This window comes from Aulonocara stuartgranti, assembly GCF_965226115.1.
Source record: "Aulonocara stuartgranti genome assembly, chromosome: 18".
NCBI lineage: Eukaryota > Metazoa > Chordata > Actinopteri > Cichliformes > Cichlidae > Aulonocara > Aulonocara stuartgranti.
In genome coordinates, this window is record NC_138954.1 from 13,855,164 (window position 1) to 13,878,189 (window position 23,026).

The 23,026-nt window shown below is 38.9% G+C and overlaps 1 protein-coding gene across 1 annotated transcript in view; it reads right to left on the reverse strand.

The window, feature by feature from the left end:
- colec12 (collectin sub-family member 12) overlaps window positions 1-22,142 on the reverse strand; it is a 31,578-nt gene extending 9,436 nt beyond the window's left edge. The window contains exons 1-2 of the mRNA XM_082513123.1: window positions 21,684-22,142; window positions 18,437-18,487 (exon numbers count right to left, since the gene is read on the reverse strand). Coding sequence (XP_082369249.1) covers window positions 18,437-18,487; window positions 21,684-21,690 — 58 coding nt within the window. The 5' untranslated portion in view covers window positions 21,691-22,142. The remainder of the gene's footprint in view (window positions 1-18,436; window positions 18,488-21,683) is intronic.
- Between the last annotated feature and the right edge of the window lie 884 nt (window positions 22,143-23,026).

Here is a 23,026-nt window from a genome sequence, read left to right on the forward strand (position 1 = left end):
GTCTTAGAGTTCAAACTTCAGGTAGCCAACATCAGGGTTTGTTTACAACCACTCTAATGTCCTGGCTGCTCATCTTTCTTTAGTTATCATTATCGGAACTCATTACTAAAACGCAAACTGTAATAAATTGTTTTATTTTATTTAAATCTGAAATACATTGAAATGGGTCAAAGAACCTCACAGAGCACAACAGCAGTCTTCAAGGCTGTTGACCATGAATAATAACAATAATAAGGAGAGAATTGTTTATAGAAACATGTTATACCCACCATGGTCACAGAATACAGTCAGAAAATTTAATCCAAAAGATAACTTGTACAGTTGAGTATATCTATGCTTTAAAGTCAGGGGTAGGCCGGGACCACCAAAAGGGCAGCGAGGGTTTGTCCTTTCTGCTTTGGACCCAGACATCTGTACAAACATCATGTCTGACAAACTAAAGGGGGGGGGGGGGGGGGGGGGGGGACCACCATGGAGCTAGACATGGATATGCCGGCCACTGTTGTCCTTATGTGTACCGACAGCCCCATGTGAGTGAATGTGGAGAGCTCTATCAGAGAATCCCCCACTGTCCCTGAAAACACGCTGTTTAAAGTACAGCATCACACCATGTAAACATGCAGCTGTACATCTGCAGGTTCTGGGTTGAAAGCAAGGTAAGTGTAAGGTGATGAATTTCACATACGTTTTTGCATCAATAACTTTTCTCCTGGCTGGATTTCTCCCACAGAAATAGAAAAAAAAATGTGTCTGTGACTTTAAAATCTTAAACAAAGACAACAAAAGAGTGTTTTAATTGTTGTGGCAGAAAAATAATTGTGGGGGTTTTTTTTGCAGACTTTTTAGTATCTACACTTAGCATAACAAGAATTTAGCACATACTGTGTATAACCTGGGTTAAAAACCATAACAGCCATGTTCTTCCCCACAGCGACGCTTAGACTGAACTAACATGGAAATTCATTCTGGGCAGAGCAGCTGATGACTTGTTCCAGGGCTGTAACATTTTCCCACTGCTTGTCACTGCCGGGTTTTTTTTTCTAACCTCCAAGAGATTTTGCATAAACAACAATTTTGTGTGATGTGGTCCACACTAACACTTCCAAGGTAGCTAAAAGATTCTTTTACAGAGAATCAAGAAGTAAAATAAACCTACGTTGTTTCTATAACCATTCATCAGACATTTTTGATTGTTTTGACACAGTTTTGTTTTGACCTTGAAATGTGCTAAGGTGAACAAGTGAAAGGTAGTCAGAATCTCTGACATTACACTTATACTGTTTGATGTCAATCAAAGTACATTACAACAAAGTTTGATAATTTAATTTACCATATGGAGTATTTTAAGAAAAAAAAAGCTCACTCAAGTCCTCTCTTTATGTACATGCAGACAGCAAATCTACTTCTGTACCTCATTAGTCAGCACATGCATTTTGTTTTATATTCATAGGACCACTGTGACTGAAACATAAATATGATGACATATGTCATGAGTTGACTTAAAAGGGACTGTTACACCAAAGGCCTGGTGCAGAATGCCGAGAACCGTTGAGGCATGGTGAGAGCTGAGAAGCAGGAGAGCAGCCAGATTCCTCATCAGCAACCTGGACTTGAGCCAAATAATCCCCACAAGGCAAATAAATGTCATAAAATGCTACAAAGAGCAGAGGTATAGTGGAGGATACTGCAACTTACATTTTATTGATGTCAAATGAAAACCTTGTGCTTCCAGTCTGTTTTTTGTGGTTTGTCCTTTTGAATGAAGACAAAAAGAAATATATTTCTAGAAAAATGCAAGACTACTTGTGTCTTATCTGGAGAACCAGAGCTAGCAGTGTTGCTCTACAAGGATGGCACTCCTTTGTGTCTCTAGCTCAGGAAACAAGGACTAGCAGGGAACGTGCTGCAGATATTGAAAAATTCAGCATTTTAGAATTGCAGCTGCTGGTATAAACATTGCTAACATGAGTATTAAGCTCTACACTTCCCCATGGAGTATTTCTCTGCAGGATTGACTGCAGTTTTTTATATTGAATACTAAAATGAATGCTAAGCCATCAGATTATTTAGGCAGATCCTGTGGGTCCTGTAGTATGCAGGATGGCGTCTCTATGCATCGAGCTTTTTCTAGTGTATTTTGTTCCCTTTTGGAGATCTGGGATATGGAGAGTATGGAGCCTGGGTCATTGTTCCGAACTGTTGTCTCCCCTGTTGTGGGATACTGCTGCCATTTCAGAGTCCTATCGCTGTCAGCGTGGATGAGAGGCTTGGTCAAAGTAGCATCTGCATGGATGCCAGAATCCAAGGTTTCCCAGCATATCGTGTCATTGTAATGATAAGATCAGTGATGTTAAATTGACCTGTGAGTGCTTTTAAAGTTGCCGGTGATACTTAGGAGAAGTTATGCTCTGTTATGAGTCAGTTTTATCTTTGGCAAATCCTTTATTGTTGCCATCAAAGTAGAAGAAAGACAGAGGATGCGGATTAGGAGACAGAGGGAAAAACAGACTGAAAGATGAAGCATTCCACTGTGGTGTCTCTAAAACAGCTGTACTTCATCTGGACTCTAAGCCAGTCAAAGAAAAAAATTCCCCAGTTCCTTATACCTGACATTAGACTTGCTTGCAAGCCCTCCCTCCCTCCTGCGTAGCAGTGGAAATTTCCATAGCAACACAAAGAAAGCCTGTGCAGGTCAGAGCCTTTTATACAGTAGCTGTGGATGGCTATCACATTAATTCTTTGATTTTGCCTTGTGTTTTGTATATAAGTGGAAAATGATGATAAGCCAAAACCCAGATTAGTCACACAGAACTTTTCTTCCCCACCTGAATGGAGTCTGACACTTTCTAATCCTGTCAATACAGCATGTTCACATTTCCTAAGGAAACGCAAATATTATTCTTTTAAATGGTAAACCCCCGTGATATCTGTCTGTCTACAGCTGTAAACTGTAGATCTATAAACCGTCATAACTTTACTTAGATATATTTGTGGATCGAGTTCAAGTTTGTGATTTCCATAATCATTCTTGGACTTGTCTTTTTACAATCTGGTTTGGAAATTCAACAAACTGAGTAGATAAACAAAAAACACGCAGTTTATCAAACAAACATGTACCACAGTGGGCCAAGGAGGATGAAGCAATCCATTTAATAACTGCCGAGTTATTTCAGCACAGCGAGAAGAGGTGGATTGAATACATCAAAGCAAACGACACTTTTATCTTGCCGGTGGAGTTTGGGTTTAAAGAACTTGATTATGTTTCTCCTGATGCCATTTTTAGGACCATGTTAAACAGTTAAACCCTGAGCAGGTTTTGCAAGTTGAACCGATGTCCTTACATCTCCCTCCGGCTCCTGCAGCTAACAGTCGCCAACAGGAATGTTAAAAAGTAAGCAGCACTACGCCACAGGGGAAGCTACCACTGAGACAAATTACCTAGACATTAGGCACCTTGAACTACCGAGCTAGCTTAGCCAGCCTGCTGGGCTCTCTCTCTCTCTCTCATGTTAGAGATGGCACGTTACCACTTTTTTATGTCCGATACCGATATCATAAATTTGTATATCTGCCGATACCGATATAAATCCGATATAGCGTATTTTATAATCAATAAAATGTTTTTTTTTAAATATCTTGCTACATTTTGTATAAGTTCATAATCAAGTTTAAAAAAACAAAACAAATCTAAAGCTATTCTGTTATACTTGTATGCAAAAAATACACTGCACCCAAAATATTTCATAGTTCAGCAATACTGATCAATCTAATAAACTTAAACCTACACCATCCTTCCTATTCTGGTATTTTAAAGAGTACTTCGCGGAAATATTAAGCAACCTAACTAGTAGGGTTGCCAACTCCCAGCAAAAAAAAACAAACAAAAAAACATAGGGAACCACCCTCCACCTCATAATGCTTAATTGACGTAATCAACTTTAATTTAATACACGTGTAAAAAAAAAATGCACAGAAATCAATAATTTTTCCACAATAATTAAATAGATTCAACATCTTCAACAGAATTGCAGACTGCACACATGGTATCTTCCCAAAGGAAAAAGTACTATAGCTTACTAGGTTATAAATTATAAAGTTCCTATACTGTATACAATAATGGATTTCTATACATTTTACATCAGATGAAAACTTGTTTAAAAATCAGATATTTATTTATTAAAAGCTAGACATGAGAATAAGAAAGGAAAGTATGTCTTTGTGCCCCCCTTTCCCTGTTAATGCCCTACCTGGCCCCTGGCAAAACTTTGCTAGACCCGCCCCTGCACAGTTACCAGCTGTCAGCTACGCAGTGGCGTGTCCAGCAGGGTGGCCCTGGGGGGGCCCCAACCAGACTGGCCACCCCGGGTGCCACCCCGAAGCTAAAACAATAAAATTAAATCAAATATCAAATGTACGATTATGTTTTCACAGTGAAGCTCAGATATTCGAATGTAAGTGAATGCAGCCTCGGCTTCTGCACTATGAGCATCACGTTAGCAAAGGAAGGAGAAAGACAGAAAACAATTTTTCGATGAAAGAAAATGAGGAGAGAATAAATGTCCCGGTAAGTAATATTAAGTTTGTTGAGTTTTGTAAACTTCTGTGACATTAGAATACCAAGGAAAAAATAACACTTAGAGAATTATTGCAACCGTCTAATATTTCAGACAGTAGGCTACTGGGGGGAGCTAGCATAAGTCGTAGCCTATTTTAGCTAAATGTTTGCTAGCATAGCATGAGTCATAAGATATAATCCAAGTCTAACATTGCTTTATGGAGCTGCAGATTTGGTTGCAGGTTAACATAGCTGGACTGGCTATCGGGCATACCGGGCATTTGCCCAGTGGCTGATGACTTATTTATAAATTTTTTTTGTAACGGCATGAACAATGAGAGGTGGTGGAATGGCCAGATGCTGGCCGATGTGAAAAAATAACTCAGTTGTTTGGTGGTGGCTATGGCGGAGCTTCCACAGAGGCCAGCAGGTGGATGAGGGAAAGGGAGGCAGGAGGAGGAGAGACCCGAGGCGGCCGCCAGTCCGAGTGTCAGGTGAACTGAACTTCAGGTAAGAAGTTATGACCTGCAGTCTATCTGGGTCAGATATAAAACAAATTTAGGTGGAGTTTATTTTCGTTGTGCTGACTTTTTACAGTCAGTTACAATAACTCGTACTGCGTACTGGCTAGCATGACGGAGTTTCTATACAGCTGAGTGGGTGCTATGATGTTACTGATAGTGAACTTTGTTTTATTCATAAGGTTAGTTAGTAGACTTGTCAACCACTCCTTAAAAAATGGAATGGTCCCTCATTCAGAGAAAATATTACACGTTTCATATTGAGCTGTAAGGAACACAGTTTATTCCAGGCTTAAGCTAAAATGGAAAAAGACACAAAGCTGGATTTATTCTGCGTCTTCACGCTGTCAGCTGCCTCTTCTTCTCTCATTCTCTCCCCTCCCTTTCCTGTTGCTACTTCAATCATGAAACTGATCGATGATCAGCTGATCGTTTTTTCTCTCTTGTTTATTTATCGTCCACTTTGCGCCAGAAAAAGGAAACCAGCGGATGTCGTGCTAAACAACAGCAGCACATTTAAGCTTGATCAGCTGTTGTTAGAATTTATTTAATATTAATTTCTATCAGCTGATGTTTGCTGGAGCCACAGCTGTAAAGCTGCTGGTCATGATGTCGGTTTGGATATGTGGTGAGAGGGAAACATGAAGATGAAACCAGGAGATGTCCTTACTGAATCATCAGAGCTGAACAGGTGATGGAGAAACAGGTTTACCTTTTAGGTGACATGAATGAGTTGAAGGGAAGTTATGAACTGTTTCTGAGAGACAAACAACACCAGGATCCTTTTCTAAGTAGCTGACAACTGGTAACTGTGCAGGGGCGGGTCTAGGAAAGTTTTGTCAGGGGGCCAGGTAGGGCATTAACAGGGACAGGGGGGCACAAATAAATACTTTCCTTTCTTATTCTCATTTAAAATATCTAGCTTTTGTTAAATAATTATCTGAATCTTGCGAACAAAGTTTTTATCTGACGTAAAATGTATAGAAATCATACATATACCAACAAGACTGTACATCACTGTCACAACAGGGTTTGTTTTCATTCAAAGGCTTCATGGCTTTAATACCTGGTGGGCCGGTCTTTAATCAAAATGCCCGGGCCGATTTTTTGTCCCAGTCCAGCCCAGCAGGTTAATACTGGCAGTGTCACCATGCCAGCTGACTGTATTTCATCATCAGCCAGTGTTCTTTATACATCAGTATTACCAAAGTTTATCATAAGGCAGCATAGAAAGTATTTACTTGCTTCCAGGTTTTATTCAAATGTTAGTCTTTTCATTTGTTTCCCCACTTTTTTCCTGTTTCAAAATCAAACACCAGTTTGTGAGAAGATTATCTTCTTTTTTAATAGGCAGATAAAGTTTTGCATTGGCTAATTTGACAATTGTATGTTAAAAATGTTCGTATTTTAATATTAAAAAATGTTTTTGCCCATAACATATGTGCACTATATGTCAGTAAAAATACTATGCAAATATTGCTGTCCTTGAATGCTGAATAAACACTGACAAAGCACTGATTGTATCTCTTGTACTTTATCAACGCAGTACCTAAAAAGTTTGCACCGTAGTGGATAAAATCTCATTCTAATAAGAGTTAAAAGTGCATTCGGTTATTAGGTTTATAGGGTTATTGAATTATGGTTGATAGATTTTTGTTTTTTTAACATTATCTGTGCCCCTACCTGGCCCCCCCAACAAAAACTTTCTAGACACGCCACTGCAGCTACGTAGAAAAGGATCCTGGTGTAGAAAGTAATATTAAATAAATTCTAACAACTGCTTATCAAGCTTAACCATTCTGCTGTTGTTTATCCGCTGCTTTCTTCTTTCTGGCGCAAAGTGAGTGATTTTATTTAACTTTACAGTGTCATAAATCCGCTGACAGGTTTATAACACTTTAAATTGAGCCCCAGGTTCTCTCTAGCACATCTGGGCCTTGTTACAGTGGAGCCAAATCAAAGGATGCATGCAAACATTTGATACATCATTCCTTCGTGCCAAGCAAGTAGCTAAGTTCTAAACTTTGCTTTCAGTGGACTATGTGGAGTGTTTTTATAAGAAACCTTCCCACTGGTATTCACTTCCTTTTCATGATGAGTAAGGAGTTAAGAGTGTTACAGTTAGGAGAGATCTGTATGTTGTTAAATAACATATAGAGCAGCGGTCCCCAACCCCCGGGCCTCGGACCGGTACCGGTCCGTGAGTCGTTTGGTACCGGGCCACGAGAGTTGAGGCTCAGGTGTGAAATGTATAGTTTTCAGGGTTTTTAATCAGTTTTCAGCGTTATTTTGTTATCGTTTTTATCGTTTACTCGGTTTTCCTGGGTCTTTTCACGTGTGTTATGAATAAATTTTCTTTTTTTCGGTACCGGTACTAGTTTTATTTTGTTGTATTTATCCGCGACACATTAAAGGCCGGTCCGTGAAAATATTGTCGGGCATAAACCGGTCCGTGGCGCAAAAAAGGTTAGGGACCGCTGGGGTAGAGGACTGCATGTCTGAACAGGATAACATGCACATGTTTTACACACACACACACACACACACACACACACACACTAGTTAAAGCTGAAAAAACTGTATATTGTACTCATAAGGCTTTGGCCAAAGACAATAATACAAACACTCCACTGGGATATACAATGTGGACGGGTGACTCAAACACATCCTCTCTTCAGAATGCCATCAACCTTTGTCTTACACAACAGAGGCCTCCTCATTCTAGTTTCAATTTTAGCTAGTGAGATTTAATGGTGAAAATATAACAAATCCAAGTATTACTTACAGATGTTTAATATCATGTTTTCATATCTTGAACGTGTAATCGGGGGTATTTCATTTGACAAAAAAGAATAAACAAAACATTAATGACCATCAATCCATCAATTACTATTATGACTAATTTTTCAGACTCTCTTGCTTGCTTGATTTATACAACAACAACAAAAGAACAACACAATTTCATGCAAAATTATCTCCTTAATGAGTCTTTCCTAATGCCACCAGCTGCTTTATAAAAACAAACATTAATTTCTGCCTGCAACATTTGTTTACCTAAAAGCCCTTTGAGTACTTAGTTCCAGTAAGATTTCATAACAACACAGAGCGAGTAAAACAAAAAATTGGAGCTACTGAAGGAATTGTGCAAACTGTGAAAAGGAATAGAACTGAGCTTGTTTTTTAGGGGAAACTTTATGATGCATTTCTCATTTTGAGCACTCCTCTGTGTTTTTATTTCCAACTGGTAGAGGGGAAAAAAGAAAAAAAAAACAAAACGGTTAGCTGGCCTATCAAAGACAATCGCAGATCCAAGATGGAGTTGATTAACCCCCAGTTTTGTCATTCCATCTGTGCTTGGTTAAAGAAAGACAGACTATGACAAATGGGTCATATATTGTAATCCTAAGACATACATTTAAGTGTGCATGTGTGCCTCGTAAACAAAGCTGGGCCACTGTATTGTTCATACTTTGTGTGGCTGTGACCAAAAAGCCTTTCTGTTCTAGTCAGCAGTTTCCATTTAAATCCAGGCCAATAGTGTATGATGGGATGAGGAGATATGTAGGTAGAGTCACATCTGCTGCCACAATATACAGTGGAAGAAATGCCAACTGCTGGCTGTGTTATAAAATACAGGGTATGAGGTAGGTCCACTACGAGCTGGCAAGCAGAGGCAGTGCTCACAGGCAGGGCTTTTTAACATAACTGGGAGTTAATATTACCGGGGACTGCTGTAAAGTGCAACTCAAACAGCACCTGCAACCACAGGCGCATGCAAGTATGTATTTTCATACACATTAAGTGCTTATAAACGTTTGATATCCCAGTTCCCCAGAACTGGCATAAAACCATTAATTACAATGAGAAAGATTTGCTGTTTTCTTGTGCAGAGGGGCACAAGAAAACATATATTTAGTACAGCCAGATAAAGTATTATTACACAAATAAACACAGACATTTTTGAAACTACATCACGAGTAAAGCTCTAAAGAGAGACACGTTAAATTCCAGGCAGTAGTCTATTAATGTATAAAACACAAACTTTTCATCCTTTTAAGCTTCTTCTTATTTTAAAACAGATATCCATCCATCCATTTTCTTACGTTTATCCAATTCAGAGTTACAGTTGGGTTGTCATAAGGGGAAAAAAAGGCAGGGTATACCTTCACAGGGATAACATAGGGAGAAAGACAACCATTCACACTCACATTCACACCTACAGCCACATTAGTGTCACCAATTCACCTAATGTGCGTATTTTTGGACTGTGGGAGGAAGCTGAAGTACAGAGAGAACATGAAACATGAAAATCCCACAAAGAAAGGCCCCAGCCAGCCGGTAAAACAGGCATGCATGAATTTGAAAAACAAAACAAAACAAAAAAACAACCTTTAATGTTCAAAGTGCTTCATTCACTAGATGCTACTAAAGAAAGCACGTTTTTTTAAACTTTGGAAACCTCCATGTACGAATGTGCCATATCTATAATCTCATTATGCCTCAAGAACCACACAATTTTCCTATTACCAGGAAAGCATGCTGTGCTCGTTGGTAAAATGTGGATTGCATAAGTGTGATCAATATCAAACATTTCTTTAATTGTAACCATGTTATTCAGAGAAAATTGTTTTTATGATGGCTCCCATAGTGGAGCTTCACGGAGAACTGTCTGTGTCTTGGATGACATTCATGGAGTTCACTCACAAAGCCCCACGGATCTCAAATTCACCACAAGAACATGACCTCAATTAAACTGAGACATATTTTGTCAAGAAGGTTATGAATCTTTCATTGCGTTCTCGTTTCAGTCCAAACCTGCTATACTCGCATTTTGACTTGAGCGCTGGAGTTAACTCCACACACCATCTGTGCAGCTGGATTTTTGTGTGGTCATGCCGGCTGGGTGGCCCAGCGTGGAAGCACTTACTGAATCAGCTACAATCATCACCCAGCCTGATGGTCATAACCCTAAGTCTGTCTGAGGTGGTGCTACACTCTATCCCATCGCCACAAAGCACTTTCTTTCAAGCTTCATCGCCAAGTAGAGCCAATAAAACCACACAGCGTGGACTGAGCAGGCTGTCCAGCCAAGTCTGGCTTTACTTGTGGGAAAAGATGCTGACCACAGAGACGATGGTATCTAACTATTTGTTAAGCAGCTGCAGTTTTAATGTGATCCATATCAAAGTAGTTATTTAATGCAATATAGCTTTTAATCTGAAGATGCCAATACATTTCATTTCTCACTAGTCTGATCATTCAGACAGCTTTTACTGTATCTAATAAGATGTGGTATGTCACCACAAAGACACAGAATAAAGAGCTCTCAATCATTCACATATGTCGTGGACTCTTTGATGGCTGATTAGGCAATTTGAAACTACAAAAACTAAACATCAGATTTTTTTATGTTTTTGTCACTGATGCAAAATAGCGCCATGAATTAATGAAGAAAATTTAAGATCTGATTTCACTGCATTCCTTCCCAGAAACAGTGCACCTATTACTCTGGTCCACATTTCTCAGAAGTAAATTAGCAGCTGCTATTTGTTTTATGTCAAATGCATCGAATTAAAAAAATGCATGCAGTGTGTCACAGGGCCACAAAATTATTTCAGCTTTAATCACAAACATGACATGATTCCCACAATTAAATAAACATGATCTACTGATTTAAAAAACACTGCTCGAACGCAAAGCTAATCTAACGCTATTGCTCCCTAAGCCACTACCTGACCACATACCTGCATCTGCCAATCTAAGCTGTTCCCTGTGCTGCAAAGTTTCTTGGATAAAGTTTGAATCAGTATCATTATCTTAAAAGACAACAGATAACAGACCGTCAAAACAAAAATCAAATGTCTGGCACAGTTGAAGGCAAAGAGCTTGTTCCTAAAGGTTGCTTATCTATTGTTTGGAAATATTTCAAATTTAGGGAAAGTGATGTTAACCCAGAACGAATCATATGCAAAGATTGTTGTATAGTGGCGCCTGCATTGCAAAGCTGCACAATTAACTTATTCAAACGCCTGCAAAATCACCATTAGCTGCAGTAGAATATACTGTAGGTCAAGAAATGGTTGCTAATGTGAGTCACCCAACATTAAGTCAGTCTCAAAGGTGAGCCTGTACTGCACATTGGATACATCTATCCATTTTACAAAGACAAAATACTATCACATTCTATTTGGCCAAAAATATGTGTCCAATAAACATGGTGAGTAATGAAAGCTTTATTTTTCCACAGTGCCAACACCTACACTGTGTGCGAAACACACTGCAGTGGAGACAGAGAGGGATCTCACAGCAGTGAGGACCTGTTTTGTTTACATCAATCATGGAGGCAGAATAAATGGTCTGAAGTATATTCTGTTTCTTGGCGCTTGGGTAATGTGAACAAACACCTTGTTTTTACTTATAGTACTTACACTATTACTTAACATCTTACTACTTTTTCTTCAAGATGCACTGAATTTCGGTGTAAAGGGAAGACCAGTATTTTTTGGATGCAAAGATGTGTACATTAGGGGAAATATAGCACAGGCCAGATGTAAAAATTATGTTGAGTTGATGTGACAAAGCAATAAAAACATCTTTGTCACTGATATCAGTGAATAATCATGATAAAATATCCTGATCTCAGTCTTTTAAATCTTTCAAGTATTTGCATGCTTTGAAAGTTTCTTTTACACTTTAAGCCCCAGAAAGGAAATTAATTCAGTGAGTCAGTGTCTCCAAACTCCAAACTTGACTAATGCTAAACTATTCACTGACTCTGACTATTTGTAAGAAAATCTGATTTACAGGAGTGTGGGTGAAAAACACTGAAGTATTGTACTGAACTACGTGTATTCAGTCCTGCATAGTAATGCTCAGGGTGACTGGGCGGTTCTGATTTTCCTTTGCAGCAGATGCACCGATGTGAATACACAAATGCATACTTGACACAGTCATTTAAAAGACATGAGAGCTGAGTAACTGGAAAAATTACATAACCTACTTTTCTGGATAAAATGCAGACATTTTAAGCCATCAAAATGAAAGTATTAAGGCATAAACAAGACACTTAGCTCTGTGCTGGACTGGGGCCAATGTAAGCATAGCCAGAGCAACAAGAGTCCCTGAGCCAGGTCTGCGAGTCAGACAGCGAGCAGCGAGGTGATTCACGGCAACGCAATGACAAACGCACAGTTTCAGTGAAGCTTTCTGCTGTTTTTCAAAGAGAGGAAGCAGATAAGTTTATGTTGGCCATCACTGGGGCCAGAAGACTTTCATTAAGTGTAACGCTGATGCTGAGACATATACACAAGTTCTTCATCCAGCCCGTCTGAGACTGTAGAGAGAAAATACAGTCAGATGCTTCCAATATTGTCCATGTTATTCTTAAGCCAGAACCTGCCATGAATGCAGAGCTTGACAAGCATCCATTATGTGAGAGAAGGTGACAGTCAGTTCCAGGGATCTCGTTAAAATTGACCAACATATCCCTTGGGGACGAAGGATGAGGTGGTTAGGCCAATTTCAGTCAAAAACAACTGTGGCTATATATAAAACTACTTACTGACAGAAACTCTGCTGCAACTCTAGAAGTATCATGTTTTAAATTGGAGATCCTTTTTCATTGACATTTTGAGTTATTGTGTTATTGAGTTTATATCTATGTGGCAATGTCTGTACTAAAGGAAGTCTGATATACTGTGAATAAGATGTAACTGGAGGCAGCTGGAATGTACTGTGATCTCTAAATTGCCTTAGTGGAATTCAGACAGAATCCCAACTCAATACAAATTCATATACACCATAAAACATCCAGCTGTGCATGGCTAAGACCTATTTTGGATACAAAGCAGTTTATATTAAGTTTGCACTCCTACTATCTGCGTACAAATGCTGGTTCTGGAAAATTCTATTCACTCTATTCTCCTATATTTATGTACAAGTGTATTCACAATCGTGCTCTGCATGAGGGTTCAACTGGGGACAGAAACAAAAGAATGGTTGAGATATGCTTAAGGTTTGGTTAGGCTAGTGGTTCAGGCTAGACAACTAAAATTATGGCAGGGCTAAAAAAAAAAAAAAATCTGTTGGTCTGTAAGAAATGACTAACTCTGCTACTGCAAGAAAGCCAGACGCACTGCAGTTCCACCCCACCTGGCTTTCACATCTGAACACCCTTTTCCATAAATTTGGAGTCAAACATTGAAGATGGAACAATTTATGGTCAGCTGAAGCTACTACTGCTTATACACGCAAGAGGCCCTCAGTTGGAAGCAGGGTGAAGTCAAGAAAGGTTTATCTTTATGCAGAATGTGGAAAAAACAACGTGGCAACAACTTATGTGTACTATTCCTTAATGAATACAACATGCATGGGGACAGTGGCCTCTGACGCACATAATGACACACTAAAGTCACTCACAACCCAGAAAAAAGAATAAATAGATAAAGGTTTTTTTTAGAGGAACCCTGTAGATTGAGACAAATGATGTGTGAATAACTACTGCACTGATAATGTGAGCATCAAAGACCAACATTAGCGGATGTACCACAAACAACTTTGCATTTAATGTCTGGTTTACAGTAAATGATAACACAAATATCTAATCAGCCAATCACATGGCAGCCACTCAATGCATTTAGCCATGCAGACATGGTCAAGACGACCTGCTGAAGTTCAAACTGAGCATGGGGAACAAAGGTGAATTTACGTGACTCTGAACATGTCATGGCTGTTGGTGCCAGACGGGCTGTTTTGAGTATTTCAGAAACTGTTAATCTACTGCGAAGTTTCCTCACAACAATCTTGAGGGTTTAGAAGGAATTGTTAAAAACAGGAGAAAATATCCAGTTCTTGAAGGAAATCAGCGTATAGGAATCTTACCGAAGTCAGTTATTTCCTGTTTTTGCTTTTAAATTGTGTTACTGCTCCAGCATGTACCCCTTTAAAACACAGCTGGATCCTTAACTTCCTGTCTGACAGACGCCAAGTGGTCAGACCAGGCAGCATCACCTCATCCCCCATCACACTGAACACTGGTGCTCCACAGGGGTGTGTACTGAGCCCTCTCTTGTACTCACTCTACACCTATGACTGCACGGCCACTAGCAACTCCAACATCACTGTGAAGTTTGCGGATGACACTACAGTGGTGGGTCTTATCACCAAAGGTGATGAGACGGCCTACAGGGAGGAGGTCAGCGCCCTGACCCACTGGTGTCAAGACAACCATCTCACCCTCAACGTCGCAAAGACAAAGGAGTTGATAGTGGACTTCCGGAGGTGCAGAGAAGTACACACCCCCATCACCATCAACGGCGCTGCTGTGGAGAGAGTGAGCAGCTTCCGCTTCCTTGGTGTACATCTGGCTGAGGATCTTACGTGGTCAGTACACATAAACAAAACAGTGAACAGGAAACTGAGACTACAGTTCCCATTCCCAATTTGTGCTCACCAAAACTGCATAATTAACTGGTCTAAAGAGCCTAAATTTTTCTTGCAACATTTTAAATAAAGAACAAGAGAGCATGGATCCATCCTTCCTTGTATTTATGGTTTAACCCCCCCGGAGATAGTATAATCCTGGAGATGGTGTAATACTGTCACAGATTTTTTTGGCACACTTTGGGGCAATGCTTACATGCAACAGTCTAACTCTATCCCTTTATGACCACAGTGTACCCATCCTCTCTTGGCTGCTTCAAGCAGAATTACGTGCTATGTCAAAAAGCTCAAATCATCTCAAATTGGCTTCTTGAACATGTCAATGAGTTCATTGTACTCAAATGGCCTCCCTACTCACCACATCTGAATCCAATAGAGCATCTTTGAGATGTGGTGGAATGTGAGATTTGACTCATGTAAATCTGCAGCAACTGTGTGATGCTATCATATCATCGCGGATCAAAATCTCTGAGGAATGTTTCCAGCACCTTGTTAAATCTAATCTCCTTGGGTCTGTTCAGCTGCCCTGCGACTGTCCCTCTTTGATGCTCTGAACAGAAGCTCTTGTGGCATGCTTTACCATTTACCGTAAGTCCATTCCTGCCAGACTATCACTGGTCAATCCAGGATTAACTTATCTTCTCTGTGTGTGAGAAACAGTTTTTTTTTTGTTTTTTGTTTTGTTTTGTTTTGTTTTGGGGGGGGCGGGGGGGGGGGGGGGGGTTGTCCTTCATCGTTTCTATTTTAGTTACCTAGTTTCTTAAGTTTGTTTTTTTCTGTTTGCAGTCATATTCATATTTTCACTCTGTTTCCTCCCAAGACTCCTGCTCTTTATTGAAAACACCAGAAAGTGTTTTTTCATTACGACAACGGAACATAAAGTGCATGCATGCGTGTTCTGGAAGTGGGGTGCAAGTAACAAGGAGGCATTTAGAAAGCATTCTTTTCTTGTAATAAACTCTGCATAAATTAAAACCACTTGTTCCCAAAAAGAAGTCAAGCAAAGAACGTGACTCATCAGCTCCAAAAAGAAAAAAGAAAAAAAAAGAAACAAAAAACAAAAAAACCAATAACCCAAAAACAAAACAATGGAAAAATGTTTCCCTGTGGAATTAGTCAAAAATAAATGCAGATTACAAACTGCAAAAACAACCACTGGGCACTGAGTGATGCTAAGATAAAGGAAGCATTTTAAAATAAAATAAAAAATAGATTTTTCCACTTCCCTCTTCCCTCTCTCTCCTTTGGCATTTTGCTGACACAGCACAGGCCAGACCTGAAACCCACACTCCACCTCTGTCTCATTTTCTTTTTTGGAGTACGGGCCGGCAATGAATAAACCTCCAGTATGGACACAGGAAGCAGCTCAGCAACTTCTCAGGTTTGGACGTACTCTTAGTGGGAAAACAGACCACTTGTGAAAAGTAAATGTCAGAATGAGTCAACACCATCTTTCCTGTCATTAAAAGAAGACATAGGAGACGCAGGGCAACATACCATTTTTTGCTAATGTATAAGTGTAGGAGACAAGTTAAAGGTACAGTTTAACATTTTTTGTTGGAGAAAATCCCTGAAATGCAGGGTGGATGTATAAACTATGCAGGCTACATGTTTTTCTAAGCTTCCCGTCTTCATGGCTTCTAGCTCCCTGTTTTATGCAAAGACGTGAGCACAATATCAATCTGCTCATAGTATGTGACTGTTTATATCGAAACATCAAACTACATCTTGAGTGGACAAACAAGAAATGCTGATGCTTCCCTATAAGACTGAGGACCAAAATGATTAGTTTTAGTATGAAAAATATAGAAATGACGTGCCGAGTGAATATGTTTTGAAGGTCTGAGAGCAACATGAAACAAATTTCTCCCTGCCAATCAAAAACTAATATTGCTGGGGAGGGAGGGATTGTGTTTCTTGTACAGAATCTGTGCCAAAGAGCAGTTTTGATAGGTTTCAAGTCCAGCAACTACTTGAAAAAATACAATTTAGGTATACAACTTCCCTTATCGCTTATGTGATCTGTTTAGAAACCAGAGGTCAAACAGCTCAGTAAAAAGTGCAGATGGTCTGAATAAATAATAGGCAACATATATATTGTCTGAATGACACAAAAACACATTCATAGCAACAACGATGTTTGGTTTGGAAGCAAAGAAATGCAAACTGCCCTATTCTTGTAAGAAGAGTTGGATCAGCACATGCATTCATGTTTAACGCACATACAGTAATAGACAGCCTAGAAAATAAACAAAAGCTACTTGTAAAAATAAACAACATTTGGAACGTCTTGTACATGAGATACATTGTTATCCAAAATGCTGCAACAAGAGTACAAACAGGAACCAGGAAGAGAGAACATATTTCTCCTACATTAGCTTCTCTTCCTGATTAAAACCAGAACTAAATTTAAAATGATTCTTTCCATATAAAAAGTCCTGAATAATCAAGCTTCATCATATCTTAGAGACCTCATATTCTCCCAATACATCACTTCATTCTCAGACTGCAGGCTTACTTGTGGTTCTTAGAGCTTCCAAGAGAAGAACAGGAGGCAGAGCCTTCAGCTTTAAGGGCCCTTCCCCCATCGAACAAGCTCTCAGTTTGGATTCAGGACAAAGACACCCTCTCTAGTTTTAAGACTGGACTTAAGCCTTTCCTTTTTGATTAAACTTATAGTCGAGGCTGGATCAGGTGGTCCTGAACCATCACCTAACTATGCTGTTATAGGCTCAGGCTGCTGGGGGACTTCCTATAATTAACTGAGCTCTTCCTCTTCACTCACCTATTTTCACCAATAATGCAATTACAAGCTAATATTGTGTGTCACTGACTTGTCTTCTTTCTCCAAAAGTTCTCCCTATGCTGTCCTTTTTCTCTTCTCCTTCCAAACTGTCATGTTAGACAGCTTCCCCCACACAGAAGTCTAGCTGTGCTGTAGGTCTCTTCCTGTTAAAAGGGAGTTCTTTCTTCCCACTGTCACTAAATGCTTGCTTGTAGAGTTGTTTCTTTCTAATTGTAGGTTCTTTACCTAAAATTAGAAGACTGTTGCTGCAAATTGGATCTCTACACATAAAATTTAAACTGACTTTAACTTATTTAAGGTAGGTATTTCACCTACTGCATTTAGGCTGCATAAACACTAAGGACTCTGTAACACTCAAATATTAAAGGGATAAAATTTGATCTGTTTTTATTGGGCATTTATGGGAATTGCAGGAAGCTGCATTCCATTTAAGCACCACACATGGTGTCTGAAAATTAAAGCCAGTACAGAAATGTCTGAAATGTACATTTTTCATCCAACAATGGGTACCTCCTCTGTAAAAGAAAATCTTATGTAGTGTTTGTGGACTCTCAGATCCACTTTACATATCAGAAATCTTTCCTGTTGCCTACAGATTCTGCATATGTCACAAGCCAATGACTGATATCAATATAGCCATACATCTAGGATGTTAACAACATCTGTTTTGAGGTATATATATATATATTACCTGATGAGTGGGTAAGTCAACAAACCTGTCTGCATAAGACCCAAATACATACCAAGAACAGATCCAGTGGGAGGCAGTTTTTATGTTTTATATAGCCCAGGGTTTAACAGAAGTACACATGTGCTGATAAAACTGCAAAGTTATCAGCTAGTCAGGAACACCCAGGATATTGTGGTTTCTCGTTCCACTGTAATCCTTTTCTGTTATAACAAAGAAATAAAATAAAAATGAAAGCTACAGCCAAAAATAAGTACCTTTCTCGGAAATGAGTTGCAGTCTGCATTTAACCTCAAGGATTATTGCAGATGGGCTACAGCCAAGACACACACAAAAAAGTGTGCAAAATCACTGATGTGTCATAAGAAATATGAACCAGTTAAGGTGGTCACAGCAGATGGTTCCAGAAGTCACTTTATACTTACCAAACCTTTTATAACCAAAGGACTGCACCTCCTCCTCATCAGCAAAGTCGTCTGGAAGGAGAACAGTAAAAGGGATAAAATTTAATGGAAAGTAAACAAAAAGAAACCAAAAACCAATAGAATGTTAAATTCAGTCAGACAGAAATAAAGAGATGTGAGCTTGAATATACTGTAAACTGTGCCTGTTGATGGAGAGATTGAAACATTACTGAAACCCTAAGATTAGCTTTTGTTTTCTACACAAATTACAGTTTAATAAAGAACAGACTTCTCCAGTCAATTTAAATCAAAATTTTCCTTTGTAGAGGATATTTAAAACCATGTCTCTCTCAATGAGTACTGTAAGAAAATCATATAGGAAATGTTATTTGTTGCCCACTGAATCTGCCTTAAACATTTTAAAAACATGTCCAAAATTTGTCCAACTGAGATCGTCTAAATCAGACTATCAACATGTCCAACCTTGACAGGATTGAACCCCAAAACCACTGTGTGGGATTATTTTCCCATGTCTGTGGGAACAACTCTAACCCATGAAAATAAAGAAACAAAACATGTCCCAATAATCTTATGACAAAAACCCCCTTTTTCATCTATATAACCTTAAAAGGGGCAATAAATGTCTGAAGACTAGAGCAGTGACTCTTTTCTATCAGTGCTTCTTCAGCTGGAAACGGGAGAAGTAAGAAATGTGTGATGGGAAGCTGCCTCTTTCCAAGGTCTAGTACTGAAATAAATGACTCTGACCTTTTAGCAGACCCCATGGACAGAGAGCAGATGGAGCTAAGAGGTGACCAGAACAATCTAAAGTGTTGTAAAACATACTAAACCAATCTTACAATTTGTGTTTCCCTATCCCTACACCCCCAACAACCTCTTTCCTGTTTATGTTTCCAAGTAACATGAAAACATCCCATTACAATAGTTGTATCAGTGTAAGTCTGGAGCTGCTGAAAAGTCATTTTTGGGAAATGGAATTTTACCCGAAGGGCTGACCTGAAAAAAAGCGCAAGTCAAAGTGAGTGTTATTTGGATTTGGCGATGCGTACTGCTGCATGGGGCCAGGATACTTAAGAAAGATTGTTTAACATTCCAGAAGCAGATACTAGTGAGACTAATAGTTACATAATACTGAGAGGACACAATTTGTCCATTTTGGAAGGTTAGGCCATCTGTCTCTCTGATATAAACAAAGTCCTGCATGGAAAAGAAAGTTTAAAATATATAACAATGATAATAATAATAATAATATAAGATTTTTCACACCGTTACTGATATTTACTGATTTAAAACTCTGACATATATGTTGGCTGATATTTTTTTTCTACCAGACAGATGAAACATTGCCAGATTTCAATAACATTTGTTATATATAGATATTTATGAGTCCTTACTAAGATAATACAAAGAAAAATAATGTGCTTTATTGTCACAGCAAGTGGTGGATTACTTGTTTCTGCGCCGCCTGACTTTGCTTGGATCAGCTAGCATTCCAAAAGTGTTGACAACAGAGAAGTTGCATTAACAATCATAACACAATTGAAGGGTGTTTCTTCGATCTCTTCTTTAAATGCTGATACCAGTATATTGAAAAACAGCTAATATCGCCCAATATATTGGCCCCATCAACATCAGTATTTTAAAACTTGAATCCTACAGCAGTCCAGTGCCTCTTTGTGTTTGCCTTCTATAAGTATCTATTTGCCTTTAATTATCTTCTGTATTAAGACGTCCCTTCACATTTATATTCAAATTTTAAATGAAAGCAGTAACAATACATACAGATAAACAGTGTAAAAATACTGATATTTATCCTGTTAAAATCTCTGCTTGTATTAGCAATGTGCAGTATCTGTAAGATTAGATTTAAAAAAAATACACTTCCATGTCTCTATATCTATATAAAAATAAGCAGTAGGATTCAGTAGAGTGGAGTTCCTTAAGGCTCTGTGCTGGGGCCTATTCTGTTTTTGATGTACATTCTTCCTTTAGGCCAGATAACACAGCAGTTTCTTGATGTTTCTTATCATCTTTTGCTGGTGATATTCTGCTATACTGCTCATTTAAGCCTTCTGAAGGTCACAAACTCTCCAAGGTCTCCAAATTTAGGTTTTATTCTTGGTCAAGCTTTTTCCTTGGAGTGACACTTAAAATGGATAGTAAGAACCTGTTTTTGTGATTTGAGAAACATCTCAAAACTTAGATTAATTGAGTCAACAAGTGAACCTGAGATGATAATTCATGCTTTTCTTTCTACAAGACTGGACTACTGTAATCGTCTGTTTACTTGTCTAAACAAGAAAGGGCCAAGAATCAAAACCTTCTAGTGGTCCCCCACACCCGTTTCAGAACTCGAGAGGAGCCTTCCAAGCTGTTGCGCCCAGATTGCAGAATGCACTTCCTCTATTTCTACAGAGTATGGACTCTGTAGAGTCTGATCCTAGCAAGTATTTACCTGCCTTAATGGATTTTATATGATTTGCGGTTTTTTTTGTTTTTGCATTGAGGTTATGCAGTGCCATAATTTCTGAATTCTTTAATTTGATGGTCAGGCCATAAATCATTCCCTTTCATTATTATTATTATTATTATTATTATTATTATATTTGTTTTTCTAAAATCAGGAATATCAGAAATTGAAAGTATAAGGGCAATGTCTGTCATTCTGCTGGGCGGAAACAATGTGAAATCCCAGAGATGATCAAAAATGTGGTCAAAATGTGAAGCTCTCTAAGAGAGACCACAAGATGGCAGTAACCAGTGTTTTTTATTTGTAAGAGGGAAACAGCTTACTGACCTATAAAGCTTGGACCTCAGAGACTGACATGGAGGAGCTTAATTTAGTCCAAAACACCAGGGCAATACATGAGAATCGCATCTGGGAAATCTTTATCTAAACCTTGATTTAAAACAACACGTTCTCCCTCCCGAGGCAGTCACACACTGCACCATGATTCATTTTTTTCCTAAGTTTTGAAAAGTTCTCCTAACACGGGTTAGTGTTTGATGTGCAGCAGTGGACAGATGCAAAACAATCCCAAACAGAGTGCCTTAATTGATTCCAGATGTTAGACGCCAGTTGTAGCCTACGCATTCCTCATGCCCCAGACTGAGAGAGAGAGAGCGCGCGCAGAAAAGTGTGACAAAAAAGCGCGAGAGGAATGTGGGGTAAACAGAAAGTAGACCGAAGTTTGCTATTTAGATATTTTCCATCATTTTAAAACTTTTGTCCCCAGACTGAGCTTACCTTTCATTGTGGTTTACAGGACTCTACCGTTGTGAAGCTGCTGTTTGAAGTCACATCCACAGCATCGCAGTGGCATTTGCCCGAAACCTCCCGTTATGCGCCAAGGCACCTTGAATCCGTGGGCTTTCCCGGTTTCCTTAGCGTGTTGATAGGTTATTAAAAAGAATAATAATAACAATAATAAGATTTCAAAGCTCCATCCGCAGCTCTTTAAGCTAGACCTCCTTCAGCGCAGGTAACTTTAGTGCTGCATAAAAAGGACGCACTTTGCTAAAAATAAGAAATGGAAGAAGAACTTCTAAAAAAGTAGGGAGGAAAAATGTAAAATAGTTATGTGGTTGTTGGAAGGGATGCTGAGTTTGAGGGTGTATCCGAGTCATGAGCGCTCCAGTCACACCCGCAAGAGTAACAGGAGAAACTCCAAAGTGAAGGAATCCATACGTGAGAGGAAGTGGCTGCTTGGAGAAACCACGTGTTCCTCACATCTGTGCGCACCGTCTGCAGAGGGTGTTTGCACATACACACACAGCGCACAGCTGCCATTGTGCGGTTCATTTTGATTTCCCCAGTCTTAATATGGGAGAATGATTCTGAATTATAGTGATTCCAAATGTTGTGTTCCCCGTTATTGGTTCAGTTTTTATGTCCGAAAACACAAAACCGAAGAAGAACTCAGAGTGGACTGAAATGTTTGTCTCATGGCAAACTAACTAAATAAATACATAAATAAATAAAATAAAAGGTAGAAGACTTCTATTTTATTTTCAGATTTTCCATATTATAGTTTTATTTTTACGTCATCATTCTTATTATTATTACTTTTTTAAGAGGAGCTCCAGTTGTTTAAATATGCGCAGTTAAAAATGTGAAGAAATTGGAGAAGATTTTTTTTTCTCTTTTGGTCGCTTGGGGAGCTAATTATCACGAGGTGTTAGGGCGTCCAGAATACATGAGGAGCTCTGGTATTCATTTGAGGATCTGAGTACAATAGTGCTCCACACTTCTTTTGATTCTCTTTTGGTCTGTATAAATAACTGCTCAATAAAATGGAAAAAGATGCAAATATTGAATAAAGGGGTTATCAGATGAATAAATACAGTCACACACATTTTATTAGGTGCATGCTGCTAATGCAGGTGTCATGCCAAAAAGTCACTTCCAATGTTTGTATCTGTTTTCATGTCTAATATCCCTGCTCCTCTTTGTAAACAGGCTGTAATCAAGAGAATTTATCAATGGGTTTTACCTGTTTTGCAAGGATCCTTATGAGTTCCTAGTGTGAATTGTAGCCTCAGTTTTCTGTTCTTAGCTGACAGGAGTGGCACAGTTTTTAACAGTTTTTA